This window comes from Calypte anna, chromosome 4A, assembly GCF_003957555.1.
Source record: "Calypte anna isolate BGI_N300 chromosome 4A, bCalAnn1_v1.p, whole genome shotgun sequence".
In the NCBI taxonomy this organism is placed as follows: Eukaryota; Metazoa; Chordata; class Aves; order Apodiformes; family Trochilidae; genus Calypte; species Calypte anna.
In genome coordinates this window covers 1,459,502-1,480,997 of record NC_044248.1, presented here as the reverse complement: position 1 = coordinate 1,480,997, position 21,496 = coordinate 1,459,502, and the positions used below count along the sequence as shown (strand labels likewise).

The window sequence follows — 21,496 nt, the reverse complement described above, 5'->3', positions numbered from 1 at the left end:
GGGTTGGAAGGGACCTTAAAGCTCATCCAGTCCCAACCCCCTGCATGGGCAGGGACACCTCCCACCAGCCCAGGTTGCTCCAAGCCCCATCCAACCTGGACTTGGACACTGCGAGGGATGGGGCAGCCACAGCTTCCTTGGGCAACCTGGGCCAGGGGCTCAGCACCCTCAAAATAAAGAATTTCTTCCTAATGTCTGTGGGTGCTGCATAGAGAGGTGGGCACAGTTCTCAGCAAAACAGACAACACAATTGTAGTTTAAGTGCTTTGGTTTGAAGTGGAAGTCTCTCTGAAAGGGAGAAGGCAGACTTTGTGGTTGCAGTCAGAATAGGAAAGTTGGCATCTGCTCTTTTCTTACTTAAATTTTCTTTTTGGAAAGTGTCAAGCACTCAGACATCCCCATTAACTTCTGTGTGAGGTCCTTCCTCAGCTGCTGGGTTCAGTGATGCCCTGCTGATACTGGGGTGGTATTTGCCACTTGTGACCAAGTCAAGAGATGGGGATTTGTTGCTCTAAGCTCTTCCTTTGGGTCAGTTTGCAGGGGGTGGGTGTTAAGTGCAGGCAGTGGCTTTGGTAAAACAAGTGGCAAAATGAACACAGACTGGTTTTGAAGGGCACTGTACTCAGTATTGCAAAATGAGGGTGATGGCCTTCTCTGGGTTTTGTTTTTAAATGAGTCACAAGGACAGAATAATTATCAGAGGCTGCACTGGTGTGCACTCTCAGGAATGGTTGTACAAAAAATAATTCTCAAAAAAAAAAAAAATTGTAAAAAAAAATAACTGTCCAAATGGTAGCTGAGGGGCTCCCAGCCCACATTTGGAGACAGAAGCTCAGCACTGGTTCTTGTTAGGCCAGCAAAGAACTTTACAGTGCTTGCTGTTGGAATGCAAGGCAGGATGCTCTGCAGTGGCCAGGGGTGCAGGCTCTGTCCCCCCTGGGGTTACATTCCTGTGTTTGTGTCCCCAGGCCACCACACCATCTACATCGGGGTCCACGTGCCCAAGAGCTACAGGAGAAGGAGGCGTCACAGGAGGAGACCTGGACACAAAGAGAAGAAAGAAAAGGAGAAAATCTCTGAGAACTACTCCGACAAATCAGACGTAGAAAACGCTGATGAGACAAGCAGCAGCATCCTGAAACCTCTCAGTAAGTTCTGGTTCAGACTGCAGAGGTCTCTTGTCCCTGGTCTGGTCCTGCAGGGCAGATGGGCTCCACAGAACCAGTCAGCTCCTCCTGCAGGGACCAAGTGGGCTCCATCAGGTGCTGCTGAAGGGTTGCCTGGCTTGGGAGAGGCAGAGAGAGGCTGGAGCAGACATTTCATCCTCTCTGTCACCTGAGTTTGCTCCTCAGCTAATGCCAGCCAGGAGGGGGCCAATTTTTAAGCAGCAATTTGAACCTGGGTGTAAAGAGATAGGAAGGAAACACAATGAGTGAGGCCACGGCCTGGCTGTCAGCATCCCTACAACCCAAGCTGGGAACAGCTTCATAGGAGAGGATGATGAGAGGCACAGCCACCCACTGCTGAGGGTTGTCAGAAACACCCACTTGGCATCTGGCTGTGATATCCATCACTTGTGGTGCTCATCAAACTTTTCCCTTCAGCAATTCACCAGTTTTGAGTTCCACAAACAAAAAGACTAAAATGTAGCATTGCTGTATGGAGGGGTTGAATATCTGAATTCTGAGAAGCAGAAGAGGTCTGGTGTGGATGCCCTGAGCTTCCACTCATGCTGAAATTGTTATTAGAGGAAAAAGATCTTTGCATGGTGTCATCACTGTGCAGCTCTTCATGGAAGGCTGTCATGAAGTCCCCTTCCTCTTGCTCTCTGCTCTGTTGGCCACAAGCTGCTCCTGAAATCTGGGGATAGCTGCTTAGATAGGAGTGGGATGGAGCTGGTGCCTGCCTGTGAAAACCCAAAGATGCTAACAAGGTTTGCATAAAGGAGGGGAACCCAGGGTATGGTCAGCTCAGACTATGGGGGTAATTAATGACTCACTAACTGCATGGCAGAATGGGAGGGCTTCTCAGCACTCAGGAATTTCCCCTGCTCTCTGCCACCCTGGCCTCTTTGCAGTCTGTATTTTTTTTCAGACTCTTTGCAGTCTGTATGTTTGGAGTGGGCTCACTTAAACCCCACACAGTATTGCAGGTGAAGAGTATTGCCCTGCAATAGCATGCATAGCACTCACTTTGTAGCTTCTCTCTCATTCCCCAGCTCATGTATCCAGGTGCTTCAGCAGGTTCTTGCAGGGACTTGCTGCTTTGCCCTGCTGGCCTGATCTTTTTACGAGCTGGCACAGTTAGTTTAGAAAACTGTAAAGGATAGGAGTAGTTCAGATTACTGTCTTGAATTTCCAAACATTGAATTACATGTTGCCTCATATCCCCAGGTTTTTTGTGTCCTTCTGAAATTCTTGTGTTTCATAGCTGAATTATTTGTTTCCTACTCTTTCTTTGCTGGCTAAGAAGCCTTTCTTCTCCCGTTCTGTGTATCCTTCAGAAACTTCTGCTCTGCTGCATTTGACACTCTTTGTCCTTTATAAATGGTTTTATTTCCATTTCATTTTCAGCCTCCTAGGTGGCTGGCAGTGGGAGGCAGCTGTTGGATATTCAGACTGTTCCAGCTTTAGGTCTCTCCTACTGGAGCTTTGACGAGGGCTTTTTGAGGGTCTGAATGGGTTCTGGGCCCTGTTCCCTCCCAGTCACAGCAAGTGTGCCCCAGAGCAGGGCAGTTCCCTGCTGCTCAGCAGCTCAGCCTGATATCCAGGCCTGGCACCCATGCAGGAAATCCCACTTATAACCTGGTTTTGTCAGTTGTCTCTGCTAACAGTAAATGAATGAGGGGCTTGTGGCTGAAGTTCAGTTTCACAAGCAGAGGAATATTAGAAACAAAAGAGCTGGGGCAAGCTGAGCAGCAGTTTTACACTGAAATGAAATCTATTCCATGTATTTAGGCAGCTGTCAGCAGAGGGTTTGTGGCACCAGGAGCTGCAGTACCTGCTCGGGGTGTGGGGTGCAGTGGGACAGCACGGGGGGGTGGGCATGGAGTGGGGATGGCCACTGGCCACTGCCTGCTTGGTGGCCAGCACAGGAGAGAGTCTGGGTGTTTGCTTTCCTCCTTTGGAGGGAGGGAAATGAATAAAAGCAAGCAAGAAGTGAGATGCAGAGCCTGGAGAAAAGCAGAGGGAGAGCAGGAGGCTGTGTGCTGGAGGCCCTTTGGGGGGGGGGATGGCTGCAAAGATGCTGTGAGCTCTGCAGGGGCTTCCTGGGTGGGCAAGGGGGGACAGGGGGTAAGAAAGCTGCAGTAACCAAGGCAAGAGGAAATCCTGAGCCTGCTGTGGCCTCTTATGTAGCTCAGCACCTTTCCTGGGAAGGGACCCAAGAATAGAAGGGCGAGGGTGTTGTGAGTGCCAGGATTAAGGCTGCTGGGGCAGCTCTGCTAAGGACCTTTGCATAATGCTGCTTTGGGGGCCAGCAGGCTGGGTGGCACCAGGGACTCTGCTCACCCAGAGAGGCCACACAGGAGTCACCCAGGCTGCAGGTACCCGAGGCTCCAGGACACTGGGCTGGGAATATCCAGGAGAGGGGATGTGGGCATATGTTATGACATAAAAACATGAAAGTGCTTTTATGGAGGTGATGGAGAGCTGGAGGGACTGAGCTGCATGGCCTTGCAGCCCTTTCCTTGGAGCTGGAAGATTTTGGATCCATGTATTCTGTTTTATTAACCATGTCTGGAAACAAGCAAGCCCTGGATTTACCCAAAGAAAACTCACACCTGGAGGAAGGGCAGAGTGTGAATCAGTCCCTAGGATTTACAGAGCTCCTTCTCTTTGTTGATTTTTGCAGTTATTAAGTTGGCCAAGTATTGAACACTGTCAGGTCAGCTTGGATCTAATTGTTAGTTTCATTAATGTTTAGATATGAGGATAAGCAGATGAAGTTTGGTTTGCAAAACTTTTAATACAGCAGTGGTTGAAATAATTCCTAAAAGTTTAGGAAATAACCTGACTGTCTCCATTATACTGAGAGCTTTTTTTTTCACCTGAGTAGAAAGCTTAAAGCAGCTTTGATTGGTTCCATCACTGGTGTTTGGGAGCTGTCACTAAGCACTGGGAAGCCTGCCCCTGGATTTGTTACCAGAAGGTGATTTCTCAGCTTCTCTGGTGCAATCAGGTTCTGACCAAGTCTGGGTTTGACTCACCAGGTCAAGCTTTGTCCCCCAGCAAAGCAACCTGATTGAACATGTCTGTGAATACGGGCAGGAAAGGAAACAGGCCCAGAAATGCAAACCTTCTCTGTAAACATTTTGTTCCAGCTCCAAACTGGTCTGGCTGTGCTTCTCCAGTTGGGAATTGGTGCAGTCTGGGAAGAGCAGTTCTTTTTTTTTTTTTTTTTAATGTGTGTCCAGTTAAAGAAGCCAAACTCTGGAAGTTTATAAACCACCTTCAGCTCTCCCATCTGGAGTCAGGGAAACTGAACGTGTACAGATATGTTTTATCCTGAGTGAATTATTGCTTGGGAAAGATGCCTGCTTCAGAGATCCAGACAGGGCTGCATCCTTTGCTGCTCTGAGGAGGAGATTTGAAGGCAGCTTTCCCTCTGCTGAGTCCTTTCAGGAGATTCCAGGCCTGCAGGGCTGTCTCTGTGCTCAGAGAGGAGAACTGGAGCTCAGAGCCCTGCTCTCTGCCCCAGAGTTGGCTGAACTGGGGCTGCTCTAGCCATGGGCTGGTGCAGAGCCATGGCCCTGATGGACTGTACCAGCACCTTCTTTCTCTTTTAACCAGCCCTGGTTTCCACTTCCAGCCAGGGAGAGGGAAACACTTTTTAGCCCTTTAGGAAGCCTGCACCCAAGTCTTGTGGAGGGAAACCAAAATTATTGAATATAAAAATATTAAAAAAGAGTATTACAATATTCTTGTGTTCCTAGTAAGTGGGTTTTAAATGCCCTCTTCTTACCTGCCTCAAGCACACATAAGGGTTGGAAACCAGAGTTTTGTGCTGTCAGATGGGGTTTTCAGAGGGAAGAGATGGTGGGGTTTGTGCTGCTCGTGGCTGCAGTGTTCACTCCTCAGTCCTCTGAGCATCCTCAGCTGCTCTGTGCTTGGCCGTGGGAATGGGGAGAGGGGAAGGCTGAGCTGGCCAGGAGGGGGTTTCTGGTGGAAAGGCCCAGGAGGGTTGTTGGCTGGCATGGGGGAGGTGTTGAGTCCCTTCAGCCTCATCCCCAGGTGGCAGAGGTTGCTGTTATCTGCAAGGGATGAGCCCGAGGAGGAACAAGGAAAGCAGATCTAAGGACAGGCTGAATCTCTTTCCCTCTTCCTCATGCTTCACTGCAGCATTTCCCATAGAGACTTTCCCATGAGGAATTGCATCCCTGCCTGCTCTGGGAAGGGGTCTCTGGTTGCCCTCCAGGTTACTTTGGCTCCCTCCTGGCTCAGTGTCAGAGCACTGGGAGGGGATCCCCTTGTGCAGAACATGCTTGGGGTCCCTGGGCTGGCCCAGCTCCCTTGGACCCTTCAGCAGAAGGTGGATGCTGACAAAGCTATGGATATCTTCATTTTGAAGCCTCGAGGGCTTGGAGTATGGGGGCCAGGCTTGGGCTGACTTGAGCCATTGGTTATTGGGTCAGAAGCAACAGAAGTAGGAAACTGGGGGGTTCTTGGGCAGGATGGAAATCCTCATCTTTGTTCAGTTCATCTGTGACTGGCCAGTGGTTTCTGGAAGGTAGGAAACTGTGTGTTTGGGACAGAGTTCAGTCCTTTCACAGGCAAAGGTGATGCCAAGCAAGTGGTGAGCAAGAAGCTCAAAATACAAAGTGTCTGTCCCTTTCAGAAATATCTTGGGGAATTTTAGGTGTAATCAAACACAGTATTATCAGCTATAAAGGAACAGCTTGCAATGGTACATCTCAGTTCAAGCCCTAAGGCATTTGATAGAAAATAACCACAAAAATGATGCTAGTAACATAGGTAACAAAGAGCTGAACATCTCTGGGCAGTGACTGTGAAGCTAGCTGGCAATAAACAGCCTCAAACCCCGTTCTCAGGAGCTTAACTACAGGCACCTCTTGCTTTTTCATTTTTCTTTTCCTCACTTTAAAGAGTAGGGGTAAGAAGGTATGGGCACGTGTCCCAAATTCATGCTTTGTGCCTCTTCCCACTTGCATTTTTCAAATGTGCCATGGAGACAGGCAAGGAGGGAGCTTGCTTTGATGGGCAGTACTCAGAACAAGGCTCCTCAGCTCCAGCCCTGGGATGTCTTCATCCCCATCCAAAGCTGGGTGCTCCTCCTGCCTGTGCAGACACATTGGTACATGTAAGTGCTCTGCCTCTAAAGCCCCAGAGCAGCTGCTTTTCCTGAAGGGCTGCAGGAGGAGATGGGTTTCTTCCATGATATGTTATTGCTTTTGGCCACGTATAAAGGTTTTATCCTCCAAGTTGAAATCCTGTATGGATTACTGAGTTTTTTTTTTTTTTTAAACCACTTGTGGTCCTGAAAAAGATTTGTCTAAACTCAGTGGAATGCTTAAGGAAATGGAGGGGGAGGAGAAGAAATTCAGTGTTGCTGGTTTGGTGGGTATGGGCTTCAGAAGTGAGTGTGGGACTTGGCTTTGGTGCTGGGGGCTCAGCGAGGGCTGGAACCCAAAAGCAAGGAGCAGTGATGAACACCACCCAGCTCCATGGTGGAGCAGAATTTTCCTGGTGCTTGCATCCATGAAGAGAGGAAAAGCTGAGTTTTGGCAAGAGGCAAAATGTTGACAGGTGGATGAATGTTACTGCAGAATCTAATTTTTGGAAACCCTTAAAGGAGAGGGATAAGTGGCTGTGAGCTGAGGACATCTTTCATTTTAGTCTTTGCTGCAGCTGTTCTGCATATGATGCCATCACTGAAGGTTTCTTTACTGGCTGAAGGGTGTCACTGTGAGCCCCAGAACCAGAAATGGGCAAGAGAAGCTGAAAATGTGGATCTGGTGGAGAGGTTTCTAGAGGAACTGGACAGCAAGGGGGAGGGAAGGGATTACATGTCATCCCAGCACAGGCTTAGGAAGCTTTGCAGTTTGCTCAGAGAAATTCTTCTACCCACCAGCAGCAGTTCTTGAAATAAAACTGAAAAAACCCCCAAACCTCTCTTGAGCTGTGGGTTAGGAGGGTTCTGTTTCATGCAGGTGGTGTGGGAGGGTTGTGGTGTCAGGCTGGCTGGGCAAGGGGGGGTTTGCTGGGCAGGCACCTGCTGGGCTGTGCCCCAGCCCTCCCCAGGGCTTCAGGTACAGTAATGCTGTTGGGAGATCCAGCCTGCTCTCCAAAGGCAGGGATGTGAAAATCAGGGACAGCTGGAGCTCTAGGGGCTGCTCCTTGCTTGGAGCCTGCTCCCAGCTTTGGAGAGTTTGCTGGTGGGTGAGTACCTGGTTCTGAGCTGTTCTCAGGAGGTTGTTTGCTGAGGAGAGGGAGCTGTAATTATCTCTAAAAGATTATCTGGACCTGGCAGATCTGGCAGCAGCAGCTGGCACTGGTTTGGTGGTGTGGGTTTTTTTCAAATTGGTTAATCCCTGCTTGGTTTATCAAGATCCCTGGATGTTGTGGTGAGTAACCCTGAGCATGACTTCACCACACTGACTTGTTTAAGTGGAGACCTCTTCATTTTTAATCCAAGCACACAGTAGTTTGTTGTTCTGGTTGATGTGGGACACCCTGAGCTTGATGGCAATGCTCTCCTTAGTTTCCTTCACGTTATGGTTTGCTGCCTGTACAATGAATACAGTCTGGGTCCTTTTGGGTTCTTCAGGCCTTCAGGTGGGTCTCAGTGCCTCGGTAAGAGATGAGTGCTCTGTGTGTGTGTCTGAACAGCTTTCTGACTTCTGTCTGCTGAGTGCAGTACTTCAGAGCAGTGGTAGCCAGGGGTCCCCAGAGGCCAAGCTGCTCTGGTTATTTTGGCTGTGTCCTTCCCTCACCAACACGACTGTTCCTGGGAAAGAGAAGCCCACCCCAGGGCTGGAATGCCCTCTGATTCCTGTGCCCTCTGGGTTCTCCATCATGCCCATCACTCCTCCTGATGTCCAAGCCCTGAGCATGCAGGTGGGTGTCAGCATCCCTCAGTGTCCCACCAGTGCCTCAGGAACTGGTGCTTCTTTTCCTCTATAAGAACCTTCATTTCCTGAGACCCATCATGTCTTGGTGCCTGCCTGCCCCTGGCCTCAGGGTCAGTGCTTGTGAGCACGTGGCTTGCACAAGTCCCCGTGTTACACTGAAGTTCCCGTTGGGTTCCGGGCAGGAGTGGAAGTTGTCACCCCAAGTGTGGAACAGCCCATCCCTGATGAGATGCAGCTAATTCAACAAGGATATTTAAACATCCATTTAGGAAGGCTCAGCCTTGGTGTCTACCCTGAAAGTTCTTTAATTAAGCCAAGAGCTATAAATAGCAAGGGACAGCTCCAGGACTGAAATAAATGTCCCTTCTTAGGCAAGCAGATGCAGCCCAGCTGGAGGATGTGCCAAGAGCCCTCTTTCTATTAGTGCTGGTGGATTTTTCAGCAATCTCATTTCTTTCCTGGCTCTTCAAGACATGGGGTGAGATTTTAAAAAGAGCTTTAATCTTCAGCTCAGCACAGAGAGAGCAATGCAGACCAGGATGGGAGCCTTTAAAAAATACCAGGCAGGATGGCCAAAGGGATTGATTTATTTTTTTTTTTTAATACTAATATTCCATGTGGGGAAGATGGTCCTGGAGCCTTTCACCATAAACTTAAGGGAATCTGGGGTGTTTTGGTCTTCAAGAGCTGCCCAGCAGAAGGCTGGTGGCTTGGTCCAAGCTGACTGCATCCTGGCTGTTTGGGGAGGGAGGGACCTTCTGCTGGAGGGTCAGGCTCCTGGGAGGTCCCTCTCAGCCCAGGGGGATTGCCTGGGTTTGTCTGACTGGGGCAGACAAACCTGACATTGCCTTGGGTTTCAAGATGGGTTTATGGGTGGGCTCAGGGAAGAGGCTGCAACCTCAAAAAATGCAGAGGGAAGGTGAGGAGAGGTTTCTTGAAGACTCAGCTGGCAGGGAGGACTTGTCACTGGGGTGGGAGTGACAGAGCAGAAGGGGTGTAGGGACAGAGAGCTCCAGCTGGAGGTGGTGTGGATGGGGGTGCTCTGGTTCCTGGGGCTGCAGAACATCCCTGCTCACACCCAGGCACTGGGGCAGGATGGAACCTCCCAGGGTCTGAGGAAGGCTGAGAGGGGCTGTGTGCAAGGGCCTGGAGGGATAGCATCAGGAAAATGGGTTTAAATTAGAGAAGAGTGGATTTAACTGGATGTCAGGAACAAGTTGTGTCCCATGAGGGCAGTGGAACCATGGCCCAGGTTGCCCAGGGAGGGGGTTGAGGCCTCATCCCTGGAGATGTTCAAGGTGAGGCTTGAGGAGGCTCTGAGCAACCTGATGTGGGTGAGGGTGTCCCTGATACTGCAGGGGTTGGACTGGGTGACCCTGAGAGGTCCCTTCCAACCCAGATTGTTCTGGTTCTGTGAAGGCACAGGGTGGTGTGAGGCTGGCTCTAGATGTGAACTGTCACCCTAGGCAAAGTTTTCCTTTTTTCTTCCTGGCAAGAGCACAGGATTTTTCTCAGACAGTTAATGAAAAAAAAAAATAAAATAAATTGCCCCCTTTGCAACACCTCTTGATTGGAGTGTTGGGTTGGGGTTTTTATTTCTTTTTTAGCTTGACTTGGACATATACTGATCACATGAGGGCTTCTGATGAACACTTAGCTTTGTTTTAAAAACATTGCACTTTCCTTACACTTAACACCCCCTCAATAGGTAAATCCATGGCAGAAAGGGGTTTGCAGGTGCTGGGAGTCCTGGGTGCCCTCAGCAGGTGAGTGGCTGTGGGGAGGCAGTGAGGAGCAGGCAGCTGCTTTCTGTTCCCTGCTGCTGGGTGAGCAAGCACTGCAGGTTTTTATCACTGCAAAACACATCCCCCTGCACCCCCACGTTCTATTTTCCCCTTTCTCCCCTTGAGTGTGTTTTCTAAAATAATTACTGGAGTGTGCTTTTAATATCTCCTATTGACACGAAGCAACGTGCTCCTTCCTTTGCCAAGCTTTCATTCCTTGCCTGTGACAGCTGGGGAAGGAGCTGAGTACTTTTTTCTTTTGATTCCCTTGCAAAATCCAGATTTGGGGTAGGTGAGATAAAAGGCAGGGCTGAGATGTTCCTCCCACAGTAGGTGTGGGCTGAGACTCCCATGCACAGCAACAGCTGAAGTGATTTTTCTTGGCCATGTTGGTTGCTAAGGCAAACACTGGGTACCTCAGGGGTGGGGATTAGTTCTTCTCCTGCCCAGAAAGTGATGAGAATTGTGATTTTATTTTTTTTTCCCTTTCGGGTCATTTCTGAAGTTGTTTTTGAGAGTAAAAGTTAGGGGGGGAAAATTAACACTTGTCCTTGGATAGCTTGTGTGCATGTTAGGGCTGATGAAGTTCAGGCATCAGTCAGTAGAATGATAGCATGGCTGGGGTTAGGAGAGACCTTAGAGATCACAGAATCACCTTGGTTGGACAAGACCTCCAAGATCCTGAGTCCAGCCTTTAGCATCAGACTAACAAGAGCTTGGCTAAGTCCTATCCCTAAGCACCACGGCTCTTGGACTCCTAAATCCCTCCAGGGATGGGGACTCCACCACTGCCCTGGGCAGTCCAATGCCTGAGAACTCTTCCAGTGAAGAAATTCTTCCCAGCACCCAATCTAAACCTCCCCTGCTGCACCCTGAGCCCAGTATCACCAGTAACTTCACTGGGCAGACTGATCCCCACCTTTCAGGGAGTTGTGGAGAGCAAGGAGGTCTCTCCTCAGCCTCCTCTTCTCCTGCCCAAACAACCCCAGCTCCCTCAGATGCTCCTCCTGAGACTCGTGCTCCAAACCCTTCAGCTTTTTTTGCCCTCCTCTGGACAACCTCCTGAAGTTCCATGATCATCCACTTCCAAGTAGGAAGGAGATGTGGGACACCCAGGATCTGGGTCTTGCTCTGCCCTGGGTGCCTTTGGCAAGCCCTGGGAGATGCTGTTGCAAGGCTTCAAAGAGAGACCTCTGGCAGGGATCTCCTGGGACTGCAAAGAAATCTCATCCTAATGGAACAGCCTTTCCCACATTATCCTCTCTGCTTGGCATGCTTCACAGACACCTTCTGCCCCATACCAGGGGCTGAGGACAAGGGGCTGAAAACCAAGGGGGAAAAAAGCTCCATCTTTGGAGCATCCTCTTGTCCTGAACAAGCAGTCAGGGTCCTTCCAACATCCTTCTCCTTTTCCCCAGTAACTTTTTTTCTTTCCAGCAACATTTCTTTAACTCTTTTTCCCCCCCCATGCATTCCCCATCATCTTAAGTGCCACAAAAGTGTCCTTAGGGATGGAACTGTTTGGCCAGACCTCTTAACTCAGCATTATCTTTGCTTGAGTCCTCAACATGACTGAGCAGCTCAGCCCATCCCCAGACTTGTTTCCTGCTGGTGTGGTGTGTGTCAGAGAGCAGGAGTGCCCTGGGCTGTGTGTCAGGGGTGCTTTGGGGGTGAATGCTGCCTTCTGAACACTGCAGTGATGTGGGGCGTGTCTTTAGGTGCTTCTGAAAGCATCCTGTGTTTGTAGGTTTTCCTTTAATTGGGAAGCAATCAGAGTGGTGCTGAAGAGCAGTTCCAGTTTGGAAGGGGCTTTCAGAAAGCCCCCTTGTGAAGCCATCACAAGTACCTGGAATGCTGTGAATATACAGAAGAGAATTGTCCTCCCCTCGTGCAAAGGCCAGGATAAAATTGTTCAGAGCTGAATTCTGCTTTCAGGGGGTTCTGGATGTGTCTGAAAGGAGCAGCCACTGAATGGAAGAAGGAGGAAGAAGTCCCTGACTGGGACTATTTTCTTCTCAAAGAAATGAGAAGGTGCTTTTGGTGAGGACAGTTTCTAGGAGGTGTGCATTGAAAGGCACAGTGTCACCTTTCCAGGTATTTTTTTAAAACCTGCCTTCATTGTTCTCACCATGAAACAACCAAAGCACAGGAATTGCCACAGTAATACCACCCAGAGAGGTGGCAGAGCTGGTGAGCTGTTCAGCTGATGTTGTCAGCTTTAGGTGATCCAAGTCCGTGACCCTGACATAACAAAATTAATTTGAATTTCAAGCACAACTACAGCAGGAGTGTTGTTTCAGCTGGCCTGGTTTGGCACCCTAACACTGTCACACTCCTGCTATACTTCTACATTTCTCTTCTGGTTGAAGAACTGATACAGGTGGGTTTGGGTTAATGGAAGTGACCGTTGTAGTTAAGTAGAAGTTCTGATTCTTCTCTAGCTTTAGCTTCTCCTTGAGGGAGGAGATAAATGATAAACCCCACCTGGTTAATATTGAATTAATTGGTTGAGCTAAAATAATAAGAACTGGGTGTTGGGATCTGGGCAGAACAAAGAAAATGCTCTGCAAAGTGCAGTGCTGACTCAGTGTCCCAGTACCTCTGTGCTGGGCATTTCCCTTTGCGTGTCCTGCCGGGGCTCTGCAGGTTTGCTTCCAGCTCTTCACTGAGAAAGCTCTTTGCTGCTTTTTTCTTCAGCAGTTTTTATTAGAAATCTCCCTTGGCCAAAGGTGTCACAATGAGTCATGCTAAATGTAGAGGAAAAGAATTCAATCTAAAGTTTGCATCTGGGTTTCAGGGCACAGGGTGGGCAGCTGTCTGCTCCGGGGACTTCAAATGAGTCTTCAGCTTTGTCTTGAGACTTCTTGGGTTTTTAAGTACCAGGAAAAGTGCCTCTGGGGGATTTTATGGGGTAAATGTTGCCACTTGGAGACGTGCACTGCTGATGTTTGAGGCAGCTGAAGCAAAGGAGAGGTTGGGTCCTTTCCCAGCAGCAAGAGGGGAAGACCTCCTGTCACTGGGAGCTGCTCTGCTAAGCTGCTGTCCTGACCTGATAGCATGTGCTCTGGGATGACCTAAGCACCCTAATGCTTTCCCTAATTCTGCTCTCTGCACTCACATGAAACTGCCGAGGGACAGAAAAGTCTGAGGAATTTACCGTGTGGGGGGAAAAAAACCCCAAACCTCATTTAAAAGCATCTTGATTTCAAGGCAAAGATATTTCCAGAGCTGAATGGAGGTGATGGTTGGTGCTGCAAAGCTGCCCCTTTTTGGGGTTAAACTCTCTGTGGGACAGTGTGGGAACAAGGCATCCCAAAGGTCAGGCTCTCCTGTACCTAACAGGAGTCTGAAGCCCCCCAGAGCATACCCACCAGACCTGTCCCTGGGGCCTGGGAGCTGATTCAACATTCCCTGGGGCTTTCAGACCAGGGAGGGGTTTGCAACTCAAAAAGGTTTTTTTCCAGAGCTGAGGCAGAGCCTTCCTGACCCAGACACACAGCCCTTGGTTAGGGATGCTGGTCCTGCAGGTGTTGGTACCCTGGGCTGTGCTAACCAGGAGAGGAAGAGGAGCTGGCATGTGTGGTTAGGGGTGCTGGTCCTGCAGGTGTTGGTACCCTGGGCTGTGCTAACCAGGAGAGGAAGAGGAGCTGGCATGGAGTTCCTGGCTGACCTGGGGGAAGGTCTATTAGATGTTCTTCTCCCTCTCTGCTCAGTCTCTCTGGCCCCAGCCAGCCGTGCCTGCCTGCAGGATGAGCTGATCAGACCTGTTCTCCTCTGAGCTTGGTTTCCAGAGAGACCAAGGGAAAGAGAAGGGTTTGGAGTGAGGCTGGCAGGGAGGGAGGCACGAGCAGGCTTGGGGCTGGCACCACAGGGGGGGTTGGAAATTGAGCTGTGAGCTGGACACAGCTTCTTCCCTCTGACAACTGGAAATCATCACTGCAGCCTTAGGAAGGCTTAATGCAGGCTCTGTGCAAAACCTTCTTGTCTTATTAGAACCAACATAGTTTTTAATCTCTAACCCTTCCCTTGTGTTTTCTGGTGGCTCTTGTGAACCACATGGAACTGTTCCTCCTGGGGCTGTTGCAGATGCTGATCCTTACTCTAGTTATTCTCAAAGCTGCTGTCCTTTTTTATTGTTAGTTTTATTTTAGGTTTGCCTGTCCCTTCTTGCTTTTGCCTATCCCTTCCCTTTTGGAGGGATGGGACCATGGGTTGCAGCTGAGGTCAGCTGGCAGGGCAAAGGGGCTGGAACTGAGTCTCCTCTCATCCCAGGGGCTGGGGAGAATTGTGCCCATGTCCTACTGACCTCCTCCAGTTGGGATTCTGGGTCTGGGAGATGAGGGGACAGATGGCACTGTGGGGATGGCAGCAGCTGCTGATCCAGTGAGGATCAGTGGATGTGTTGGCAGAATCCTGGGGAATGTGTTGGGATGTCTGGAGCTCTGCAGTGCTGCTCCCTTCTCCCTGTCCCTCTCATTTCTGGGCCCTTTCCCTTCTTCTCTTGGCACCCCCCTACCATCCATTTCTCTCCTCCTGCAGGCTGGCTGGCACAGAGATGCTGCAGATAATGCTGATTGCAGGAGGAAGCTGTTAGGGAATTAGCTGATTAAGAAATGAGTGGATGGCAAACCAGAGATCTCCAGGCCAAAAACCTGTTTTACTTGGATGCCAGTGAGTTGGTATGACAACACTGGGAGTGTTAACAAAAAACCTGAATCAGTCACATACAGAACACTCACTAATAGGGGAGGTCTTCCTGCCTCCCCCCAGAGTATCTCTGCAGTGTCTGCTTTGCTGGAGCCTCGGGGGAGCATGAACCCTAAAATTAAATCCGTTTCTGTCATCAGCCAGGAAAAACCAAGCTGCTTTGTAGCCCTGCAAGTGCTTTTGAGGAAAGGCTTCTATTCAGGCTGAGTCCTCTGAAGCTGTGGGTCTTGTCCAAGGCCCCACTCCGGGGTTTCTCTTTCTGCCAGGGTTATTTTAGGGATGGGGAACTTCTCTTCTGGCTCTTTTATCTCTTTGACTTTCTGATAAGCCAAAAGGAACTATTTCACCTGTGACCTGAAGGACTGGAAGCTGAAGAACCACCAAAGGGAATGGAAATTGAGCAAAACTGAAATTTAAATGTCATAAACCTGAGGAATAAACAAGATAAAGTGGAAAGGCCTCAGCCCTGGTACATTAATAATTGCAAATTATTTCCTTTCTGCTTTGTTAGTGTCAGCCATTTCCCAGCAAAGAGGTATATTCATTAAAATAACTCTGTGTGAGAGCTGAAAGGAAAGATTTGAGATCTGAGGGCTGTTCTGCTCAGCTCTGAATCCTGACCCAACATCTGTTCAAGCAGGGCTTGAGTCTTTGTGTGGATTTACTTGCTGATTTCTTACCCACTAAGTGAAGTTTAAAACGATGATATTAAATACCTCAAAATCGTGTGTAGGAAAGAGCTTTGGTCATCTGAAAGCTGAAGAGGGAAGCAGATGTGAAGTGAAATGTAAGCAATTCTTTCTGGATGTGTTGGTACTTGTATCACCAGATTTATGTCTATAAAAAGGCAGAGCCCTCTTGGTGCATTTTGCCTTCTGGTTTGTATAAATTCTCTGGAAGAGGAGTGTGGACCTCAGCAGTTCAATGGAATGGAGGTGTGCACAGATCAGCAGAGCCTTTCCTCTTGTTTGTAAAGGAAGAGATGAATGGGCTAGTCTCAGCCTGAATGTGGGACTGGGCTCCTGTTCAAGTCTTGCTTCCAACTGGAGACCTTGATATTTAAATATAGTAATGGGAACTGAGTCCATGCAGCTGAGGAGGGGTGCTGGATTTAGGTCTGAGCTCTGGGTATGTAATACCCTGGGAATGACAGAGGTCTGCAGGAAAGGAGAGGTGTTTTCAGCATCCCAGAGACCTCCAGCAGTTACTCTCCAGGTGTTCATGCCCCAAGAGTGGTCTCATCCATGACTTATTGGGCTTGGATTTGGGACTCTGATTAACAGCTTGGCCCATGTGAGAGGGGTTTTTTGGTCAGGGAAGTGTGTGCCCTTGTATTGTACTTGTAGTGGTGTGAGGGGAGCCTGGGATCAGCAGCACAAGGCTGCTCACTCTGCCCTTTTGCTTCCTAGGAACCAAACAGTTCTCCTGCTTTAAAAGCAGTGACACGAGGAAGGATGCTGGAAGGTCAAAAGGGAGCAGAAAGTGGAGGTGTCAGAACCTGTGTGCACTCAGAGTGAAGAGTTGGGCTCTGCCACGAGCCAGCTGTAGGTTCAGGGCAGAGCCACTCCTTGGAGATGGGACTGAGAGCAGGGAGAGATGAGAACCTTGGTGTGCTCCAGACAGCAAGGAGTTACAGAGCCTTGTGGCATGCTGGGGCTGGGGGCTGGTTTGATGTTTGGTTTTGGCTGGGAAGAAGGACATAGAGTCAGTAGTAACACTGAGAGGAGGGAGCAGGCAGGAGGTCTCTGTTGTCAGCAGTGAAATGTGTGCTTGGCTTTTTGTGCAGGGAAGGCAGAGAAACTGGGCTGCAAACAGCTGAATTGCATCTTGAGGCACTTACCAAGTAAGCACATCATGGTAGATCCCCAAAGGTTGAGGAGCTGTTCGGGATGGGGCAGATCTCCTGGTGGAAGTTGCCCAAACCTGCCTGGCTTCAGGTCCAGGAAAGCCATGGAAACTTTGGGGCTAGGGAGAAGTTTCTGGGACGGGGGAGGATTTTGATGTGTGACTTTGGCCACTCAGTCCTTGGGCCTTTCGAAGCTTTCTGGGGCATCTTGCAAAGCTTTGGGGCTGTAGATGCTGCTGAGAAAAGAGGAAGTCTGGCTCCTGCTCCTGACTTGCAGGCAGAGTGCTGAGTGGAACACTGAGCACTGCCTCTTCCTTGAGCTCTGGGTATTCCTAGAGAACATGTCTGACCCCGTTTTGTTGGGCTTACTCTTATTTGGGTTTCCCTTTATCTGTCTGAGACTTGTTCTCCCTACTTTTTGTCTGTATCATGGTTTTCTTGTTCCAGCCTGTTCCTATGTAAATTGCCCAGGATGGGAAACTTCAGAAGGATGAGTCTATAGAAAAATGAAAGGCAGTCAAGTGACTTCATTCCAGCATGCATTTCATCGTGGGAATAGGAGCTCACTCTGCAGAAAGCAAACCCTCACCACCCAACAGCATAAACAATTGTTCCTTTGGCAAAGCCTGGCTAAAGCTCTGCAGGGGGATTAGTCTGGGCCTTGCATTAGAGCTGGCCTGAAACATACCCCACATTCCTAGGGGCAGAGAAGTGGTGCCATCCACAACAGTGGTTTCATGCTTGCTTCAGGAACTGGGGGGAGGATCTGGGGATGGATTGTGCCTGACAAAGGACTGGTGGGGTTTGTAGGATCACATCTGTCAGCTGGGGGCAAAAGAAATGGTGCTGGCAGCACAGAGAATGCTGGGCTGAGTCGTTCACCTGGTGTTAGGGGTTAAATGGTGTCTGCTGAATAGCTCAGATATCAGGCTCATGCTCTAAACTCTTTATAGAGGATAAAAAAATAGAAATGTGAGATGATTCAGTGATTTCCTTTGGGGTTTGCAGCTTCTTGCAGTCCCCCAAGTGCTGGATGGCACAGGGGGGCTATGAGAGGGAGGGGATGAGCAGCAGGATCTCTACAAAGAAATGGGGCTGAACCTGGGTTTCATTCCAAGCCTGGCAGTGGGACTTGTATTCACCTGTGAAAAGGGAAGATTTCCAATTCTTTTACCTGCTCTACTTTAAATCTATCTGCACAGATATGTAAACCAGGCAGTATTTTTAATTAATTGTTTGCCTTCAAAAGGAGATTGCTCTCTGTCTTGTGGGTTCCTGTAATGCTTTGGCAATAAATAAGAAGCTTCCACCAGCAGACAAGAAACCACATTTGGGGTTAGATGTGAGCATTTTTTGGTTGTTGGACCTTTCATATGGGAAGGGGTCTACCATATCCCCTTCTCCTGGGGTTTGGGTGAGTTTTGCTGTGCTCACAGGAGGGACTGGAGTAGTCTGGGGATGGGCTGCCAGGCACCTTCTGTCACCACCCCTAGGACCAGCAGAGGAGCTGGGACAGCACCAGGGAACAAACTGAACCTAAAGCATATATTTAGCCTGGCTGTTTTCAAGAAGACTTAAATCCATATTTAAAGCTGAGCATCTGCTGAGGTGTTGTGCAGATTGCTGATAATAAGTTTGCCAAAGCAGAGCTGCTCTGTCTGCCTGGGGGAGCTGAGGGACAGGGTAGGGTTTGGGGAGAGCTTTCAGCTGCTCCATCCTGCTGGGGTGATGGAACACTGCCTGGCCAGGTGACTCTTTCTGCTACAGATTCTCCCCATCCTTTCACCTTTTTCTCTGCTCACTTTCTTATAACTACAGGGTTTAGAACCAAAGAATTTCTTTGGTGACGAGCTGGAGAACTGGGACACAAATGGGACTGAGCTTTGACTGTCACTTCCCTGCCTCCTCCCCACCACCCTTGTGATCCTGAAGCCCTGCAAGTTTCCAGCAGCCTGGCTCTGCTCCCCTTGCTGGAATTCACTGTGAACTGGTGGCAGGAGGCTGAGCAGGGCTGGTTCTTCACTGGGAAGCTCCCAATGTGCTCTCCATAGCTCATCCTGCTCCCCCTCTGTAAGGAGAGAAGGAAAAGGGCTTTCTGCTCCCTGCATTACTTAGGGACATTCATTCTCCTTTTCCCTCTCACTTGTCATGAAGGCCAGGTAAGCTCTCACTGGAGGGGATGCAAGCTCATGCTTTGCTTTCTCCTCTTGTTGTTGAAAAAAGGTTGGAAAAAAAGGGAAACCTGGTGACCAGGTCACCATGGCCCAGGGTCTGTTCTCAGGTTAGGTGATGTTAGGGCAATGAGCAGCTCCCTGGAAGTCCTTATCCCTAAGGCACAGCTCAGCTGGGCTTCTCCCCACCTCCTGCTGGAGCTCTTGCCTTGGCTCTGTCTGAGAATCATGGAATCTTTATGGCTGGGAAGGACCCTCAAGATCACTGAGTCCAACCCTACAGCACCAGAAGCACTTCCACACACATGGAAGCTTCAGCAAGAGCTGCTGCCACCCTCATAACCCTTTTGGCTGTGTTCATCCTGCTCCCAAATCATTCCCTTTACCTCTTCTTTCCATCTCCAATCTCCAGACGTGCTGTTTTTTCAATAAGAAAGGAGTAACGTGAGGATTTTCTTACCAAAACAGGTGCCTGCAGAATATAAACCCTTTTTTGCACTTAGGGAGTGAAAGTTGGTTCTAAAACACTGGAGAATGAAATATTAAGAATGTGATAGAGGCAGGGGGTGGGCAAGGTTTGCTGGAGAAGGAGGTGGTGTTAGCAGGCAGCCTCTGGGCAGTGTCCTGGAGCAGAACAGATGTTAGCAAAGTGTCTTCTCCTTGCCCCCTCCCCAGAGCTCAGTCCTGCTGAGCAGCTGAGAGCTGGCAGCAGGTACCAACCCTACAAAGGAGATGATGGTCAGGACATCCCATGTTTCACACCACCTGGACCTGCAGGCTGGTAGCTGGAATTTGGCAGGGCTTGGGGATGGTTTTTTCTTTCCTTCAGTTTCTGAAAGTGGATATGATGCCTGGTAACAAACCAAGAGGGTTTTGCTTTGTTCTGCTGGAGAAGAAGCTATAGATTGTTTGGAGGAAAAAAAATAACTCTGGTGGATCCAGTTGTTAGCTTTTCCCAAAGTGCCATTCTGCACCAGAACCAAGCCTCCTTTAGGCAACACGATTGTCCCCCCAGGGCTGATTCTGGATGTTTTAGAGGACCTTCCATGGTCCTCACGTGCAATCAGATGTTATTTTGAGGTTGGGAGAGGAGTTAGTTAAACTGCTTTACATGTACACCTGGTGTAAGGCTTGTGATTGACTCTTCTCAGTCCTGTGACTGATCTCACGGGTTTGTCACTTGTTAATGTGCTGGTGTGGGGTTTTATTTTAATGGGAAAATACCTGGGGTATTTGCTTCATCATTCCCCAGTGGTTATTGCATGCTTGGAATGGTTAAAAACCTATTGATCAAAGTTCTGGTTAGAGCCATTTTTGCCAAGGAATTTGGCAGAGGAGTGAGCAGGGCAGAGCAATGGGAAGCCCAGAGCTTTGGGGAAGGAGCTGTGCATTCCTCATGTCAGAAGGGAATGTGGCTGCTTTAATCAAGTGGGAGGGCTTTGAAGGGAGAAAGAACTATCAGAAGGTGAATTAACATTGAGATGTGGATGTGATGAGTACACACTGATACATGCCCGGCTTGGCTCTTTATTTCTGAGCCCTTGCTAATGATTATTTTACAAGAGCTTTTGGATTGTGAGGCTGAGATTGTGCAGCAAAGGCATTTGTATTTCTTATCACCCTTTTTCTTTAAACAGAAATACAGGATTTACTCTAGGGTTGCTCTGGAAGTTGGAGGCTTTGGGAGTTGATTTCCTTGTTGGCTGCAGCCTCCCAGCCTCCTGCACCTTTTGGGAATCCATATTTTGCTTTGCTCTGAGGTTCCATGTGGAAACGAGGTCTGGAGGGGAGAGCTTTGGAAGCCTGAGGCTGGGGTCACCTCTGTCCCCAGGGAGGCTTCTGGGGACAGCCTGAGCCACCACAGGGCTCAGTCACCCACTTGTGGCTTTGCCTAAGACTTACTTATTGCCATCATTTGTTCTTAGAAGAATCAGCCCAGTTTGCTCTTTGCCAGCATTAACAGATGTTGCATTTTAAAAACCCAAGTTTTCCTCCTGGTGAAACACTGAAGCTCCCAGTGCAGCTTTTCCAGAAGTGTTTAAAGCTCCTTCTGTGTTTCACAGTGAGAATGGTTTATTTTAAGCCCTTTTTGGTGAGGATAACATTTAGGAACTGGTGTGTGTGTGTGATCAGCATGTCTGAGCCCCAGGATGTGCAGCCACAGCCTCACCCCTGATGATCTCCTGCAGCTTCCCAGCTTTTCTGGCCATGGGTCTGTGTGGGTCAGGCTCCTGGTACTCATGGCATGGGGTTCCTGTGCTGCCTGGACTTGTCTGAGGTGTTGGAAGCAGTGGTGATGCTGAGGGGGGGTTGCAGGCATTGTAACTCAGTGCTTGTCAGCAATGGGAGGACAGAAGGTTTTGCCTGGCCAGCTTGCCTCTGGACACAGCTTGGGTGGGAATCACCATGCTCAGGGACTCCTTGCTGCCAGGGGGTGGGCACTGCCACAGCTTCAGCTTCAGCTTTTCAGAGGAAAAGTTCTAGGTGCAAGTTTCAGAAGAGCTCGAGAGCTTTGGGTGTAGGACAGTGTTAGGTGCTGAATGGCCTTGCTGCAGGAGTGAAAGAGCTGTGAAAGAAAGAACATCATCCTCCAAGAGCTGCGTGCAGGCAGAGGTGTTGGTAGCTCCTGCCTTTCTCCCCATCCCAACCACGGGTTCTGCAGGTCAGCCACATTCTGTGGGTGCCAGGATGTGCCTTGGAGGGAAAGTGGAGAAGGAGTGACCCTACTGAAGGTCTCCAGAGGGACTTGTGGGCTCTCTGGGGTTGCTCTGTGGGAGGACTCCTGTAGGGTATCCAAAGCCCTGCCTGTTGGCAAGCAGCAGTGTTTGATAGATGGTGTCTTGGAGACCAAATCCTAACAGCAGTGGTTCTGACCTCAGGAAACATCCCAGGAGGAATC

The 21,496-nt window shown here is 49.4% G+C and overlaps 1 protein-coding gene across 6 annotated transcripts in view; it reads left to right on the top strand.

The window, feature by feature from the left end:
• SLC4A4 (solute carrier family 4 member 4) overlaps window positions 1–21,496 on the top strand; it is a 146,985-nt gene that overhangs the window by 34,347 nt on the left and 91,142 nt on the right. For all 6 annotated transcript variants that reach the window (XM_030450129.1, XM_030450128.1, XM_030450130.1 and 3 more), the window contains exon 3: window positions 969–1,148. In XM_030450129.1, the coding sequence (XP_030305989.1) occupies window positions 969–1,148 (180 nt within the window). The remainder of the gene's footprint in view (window positions 1–968; window positions 1,149–21,496) is intronic.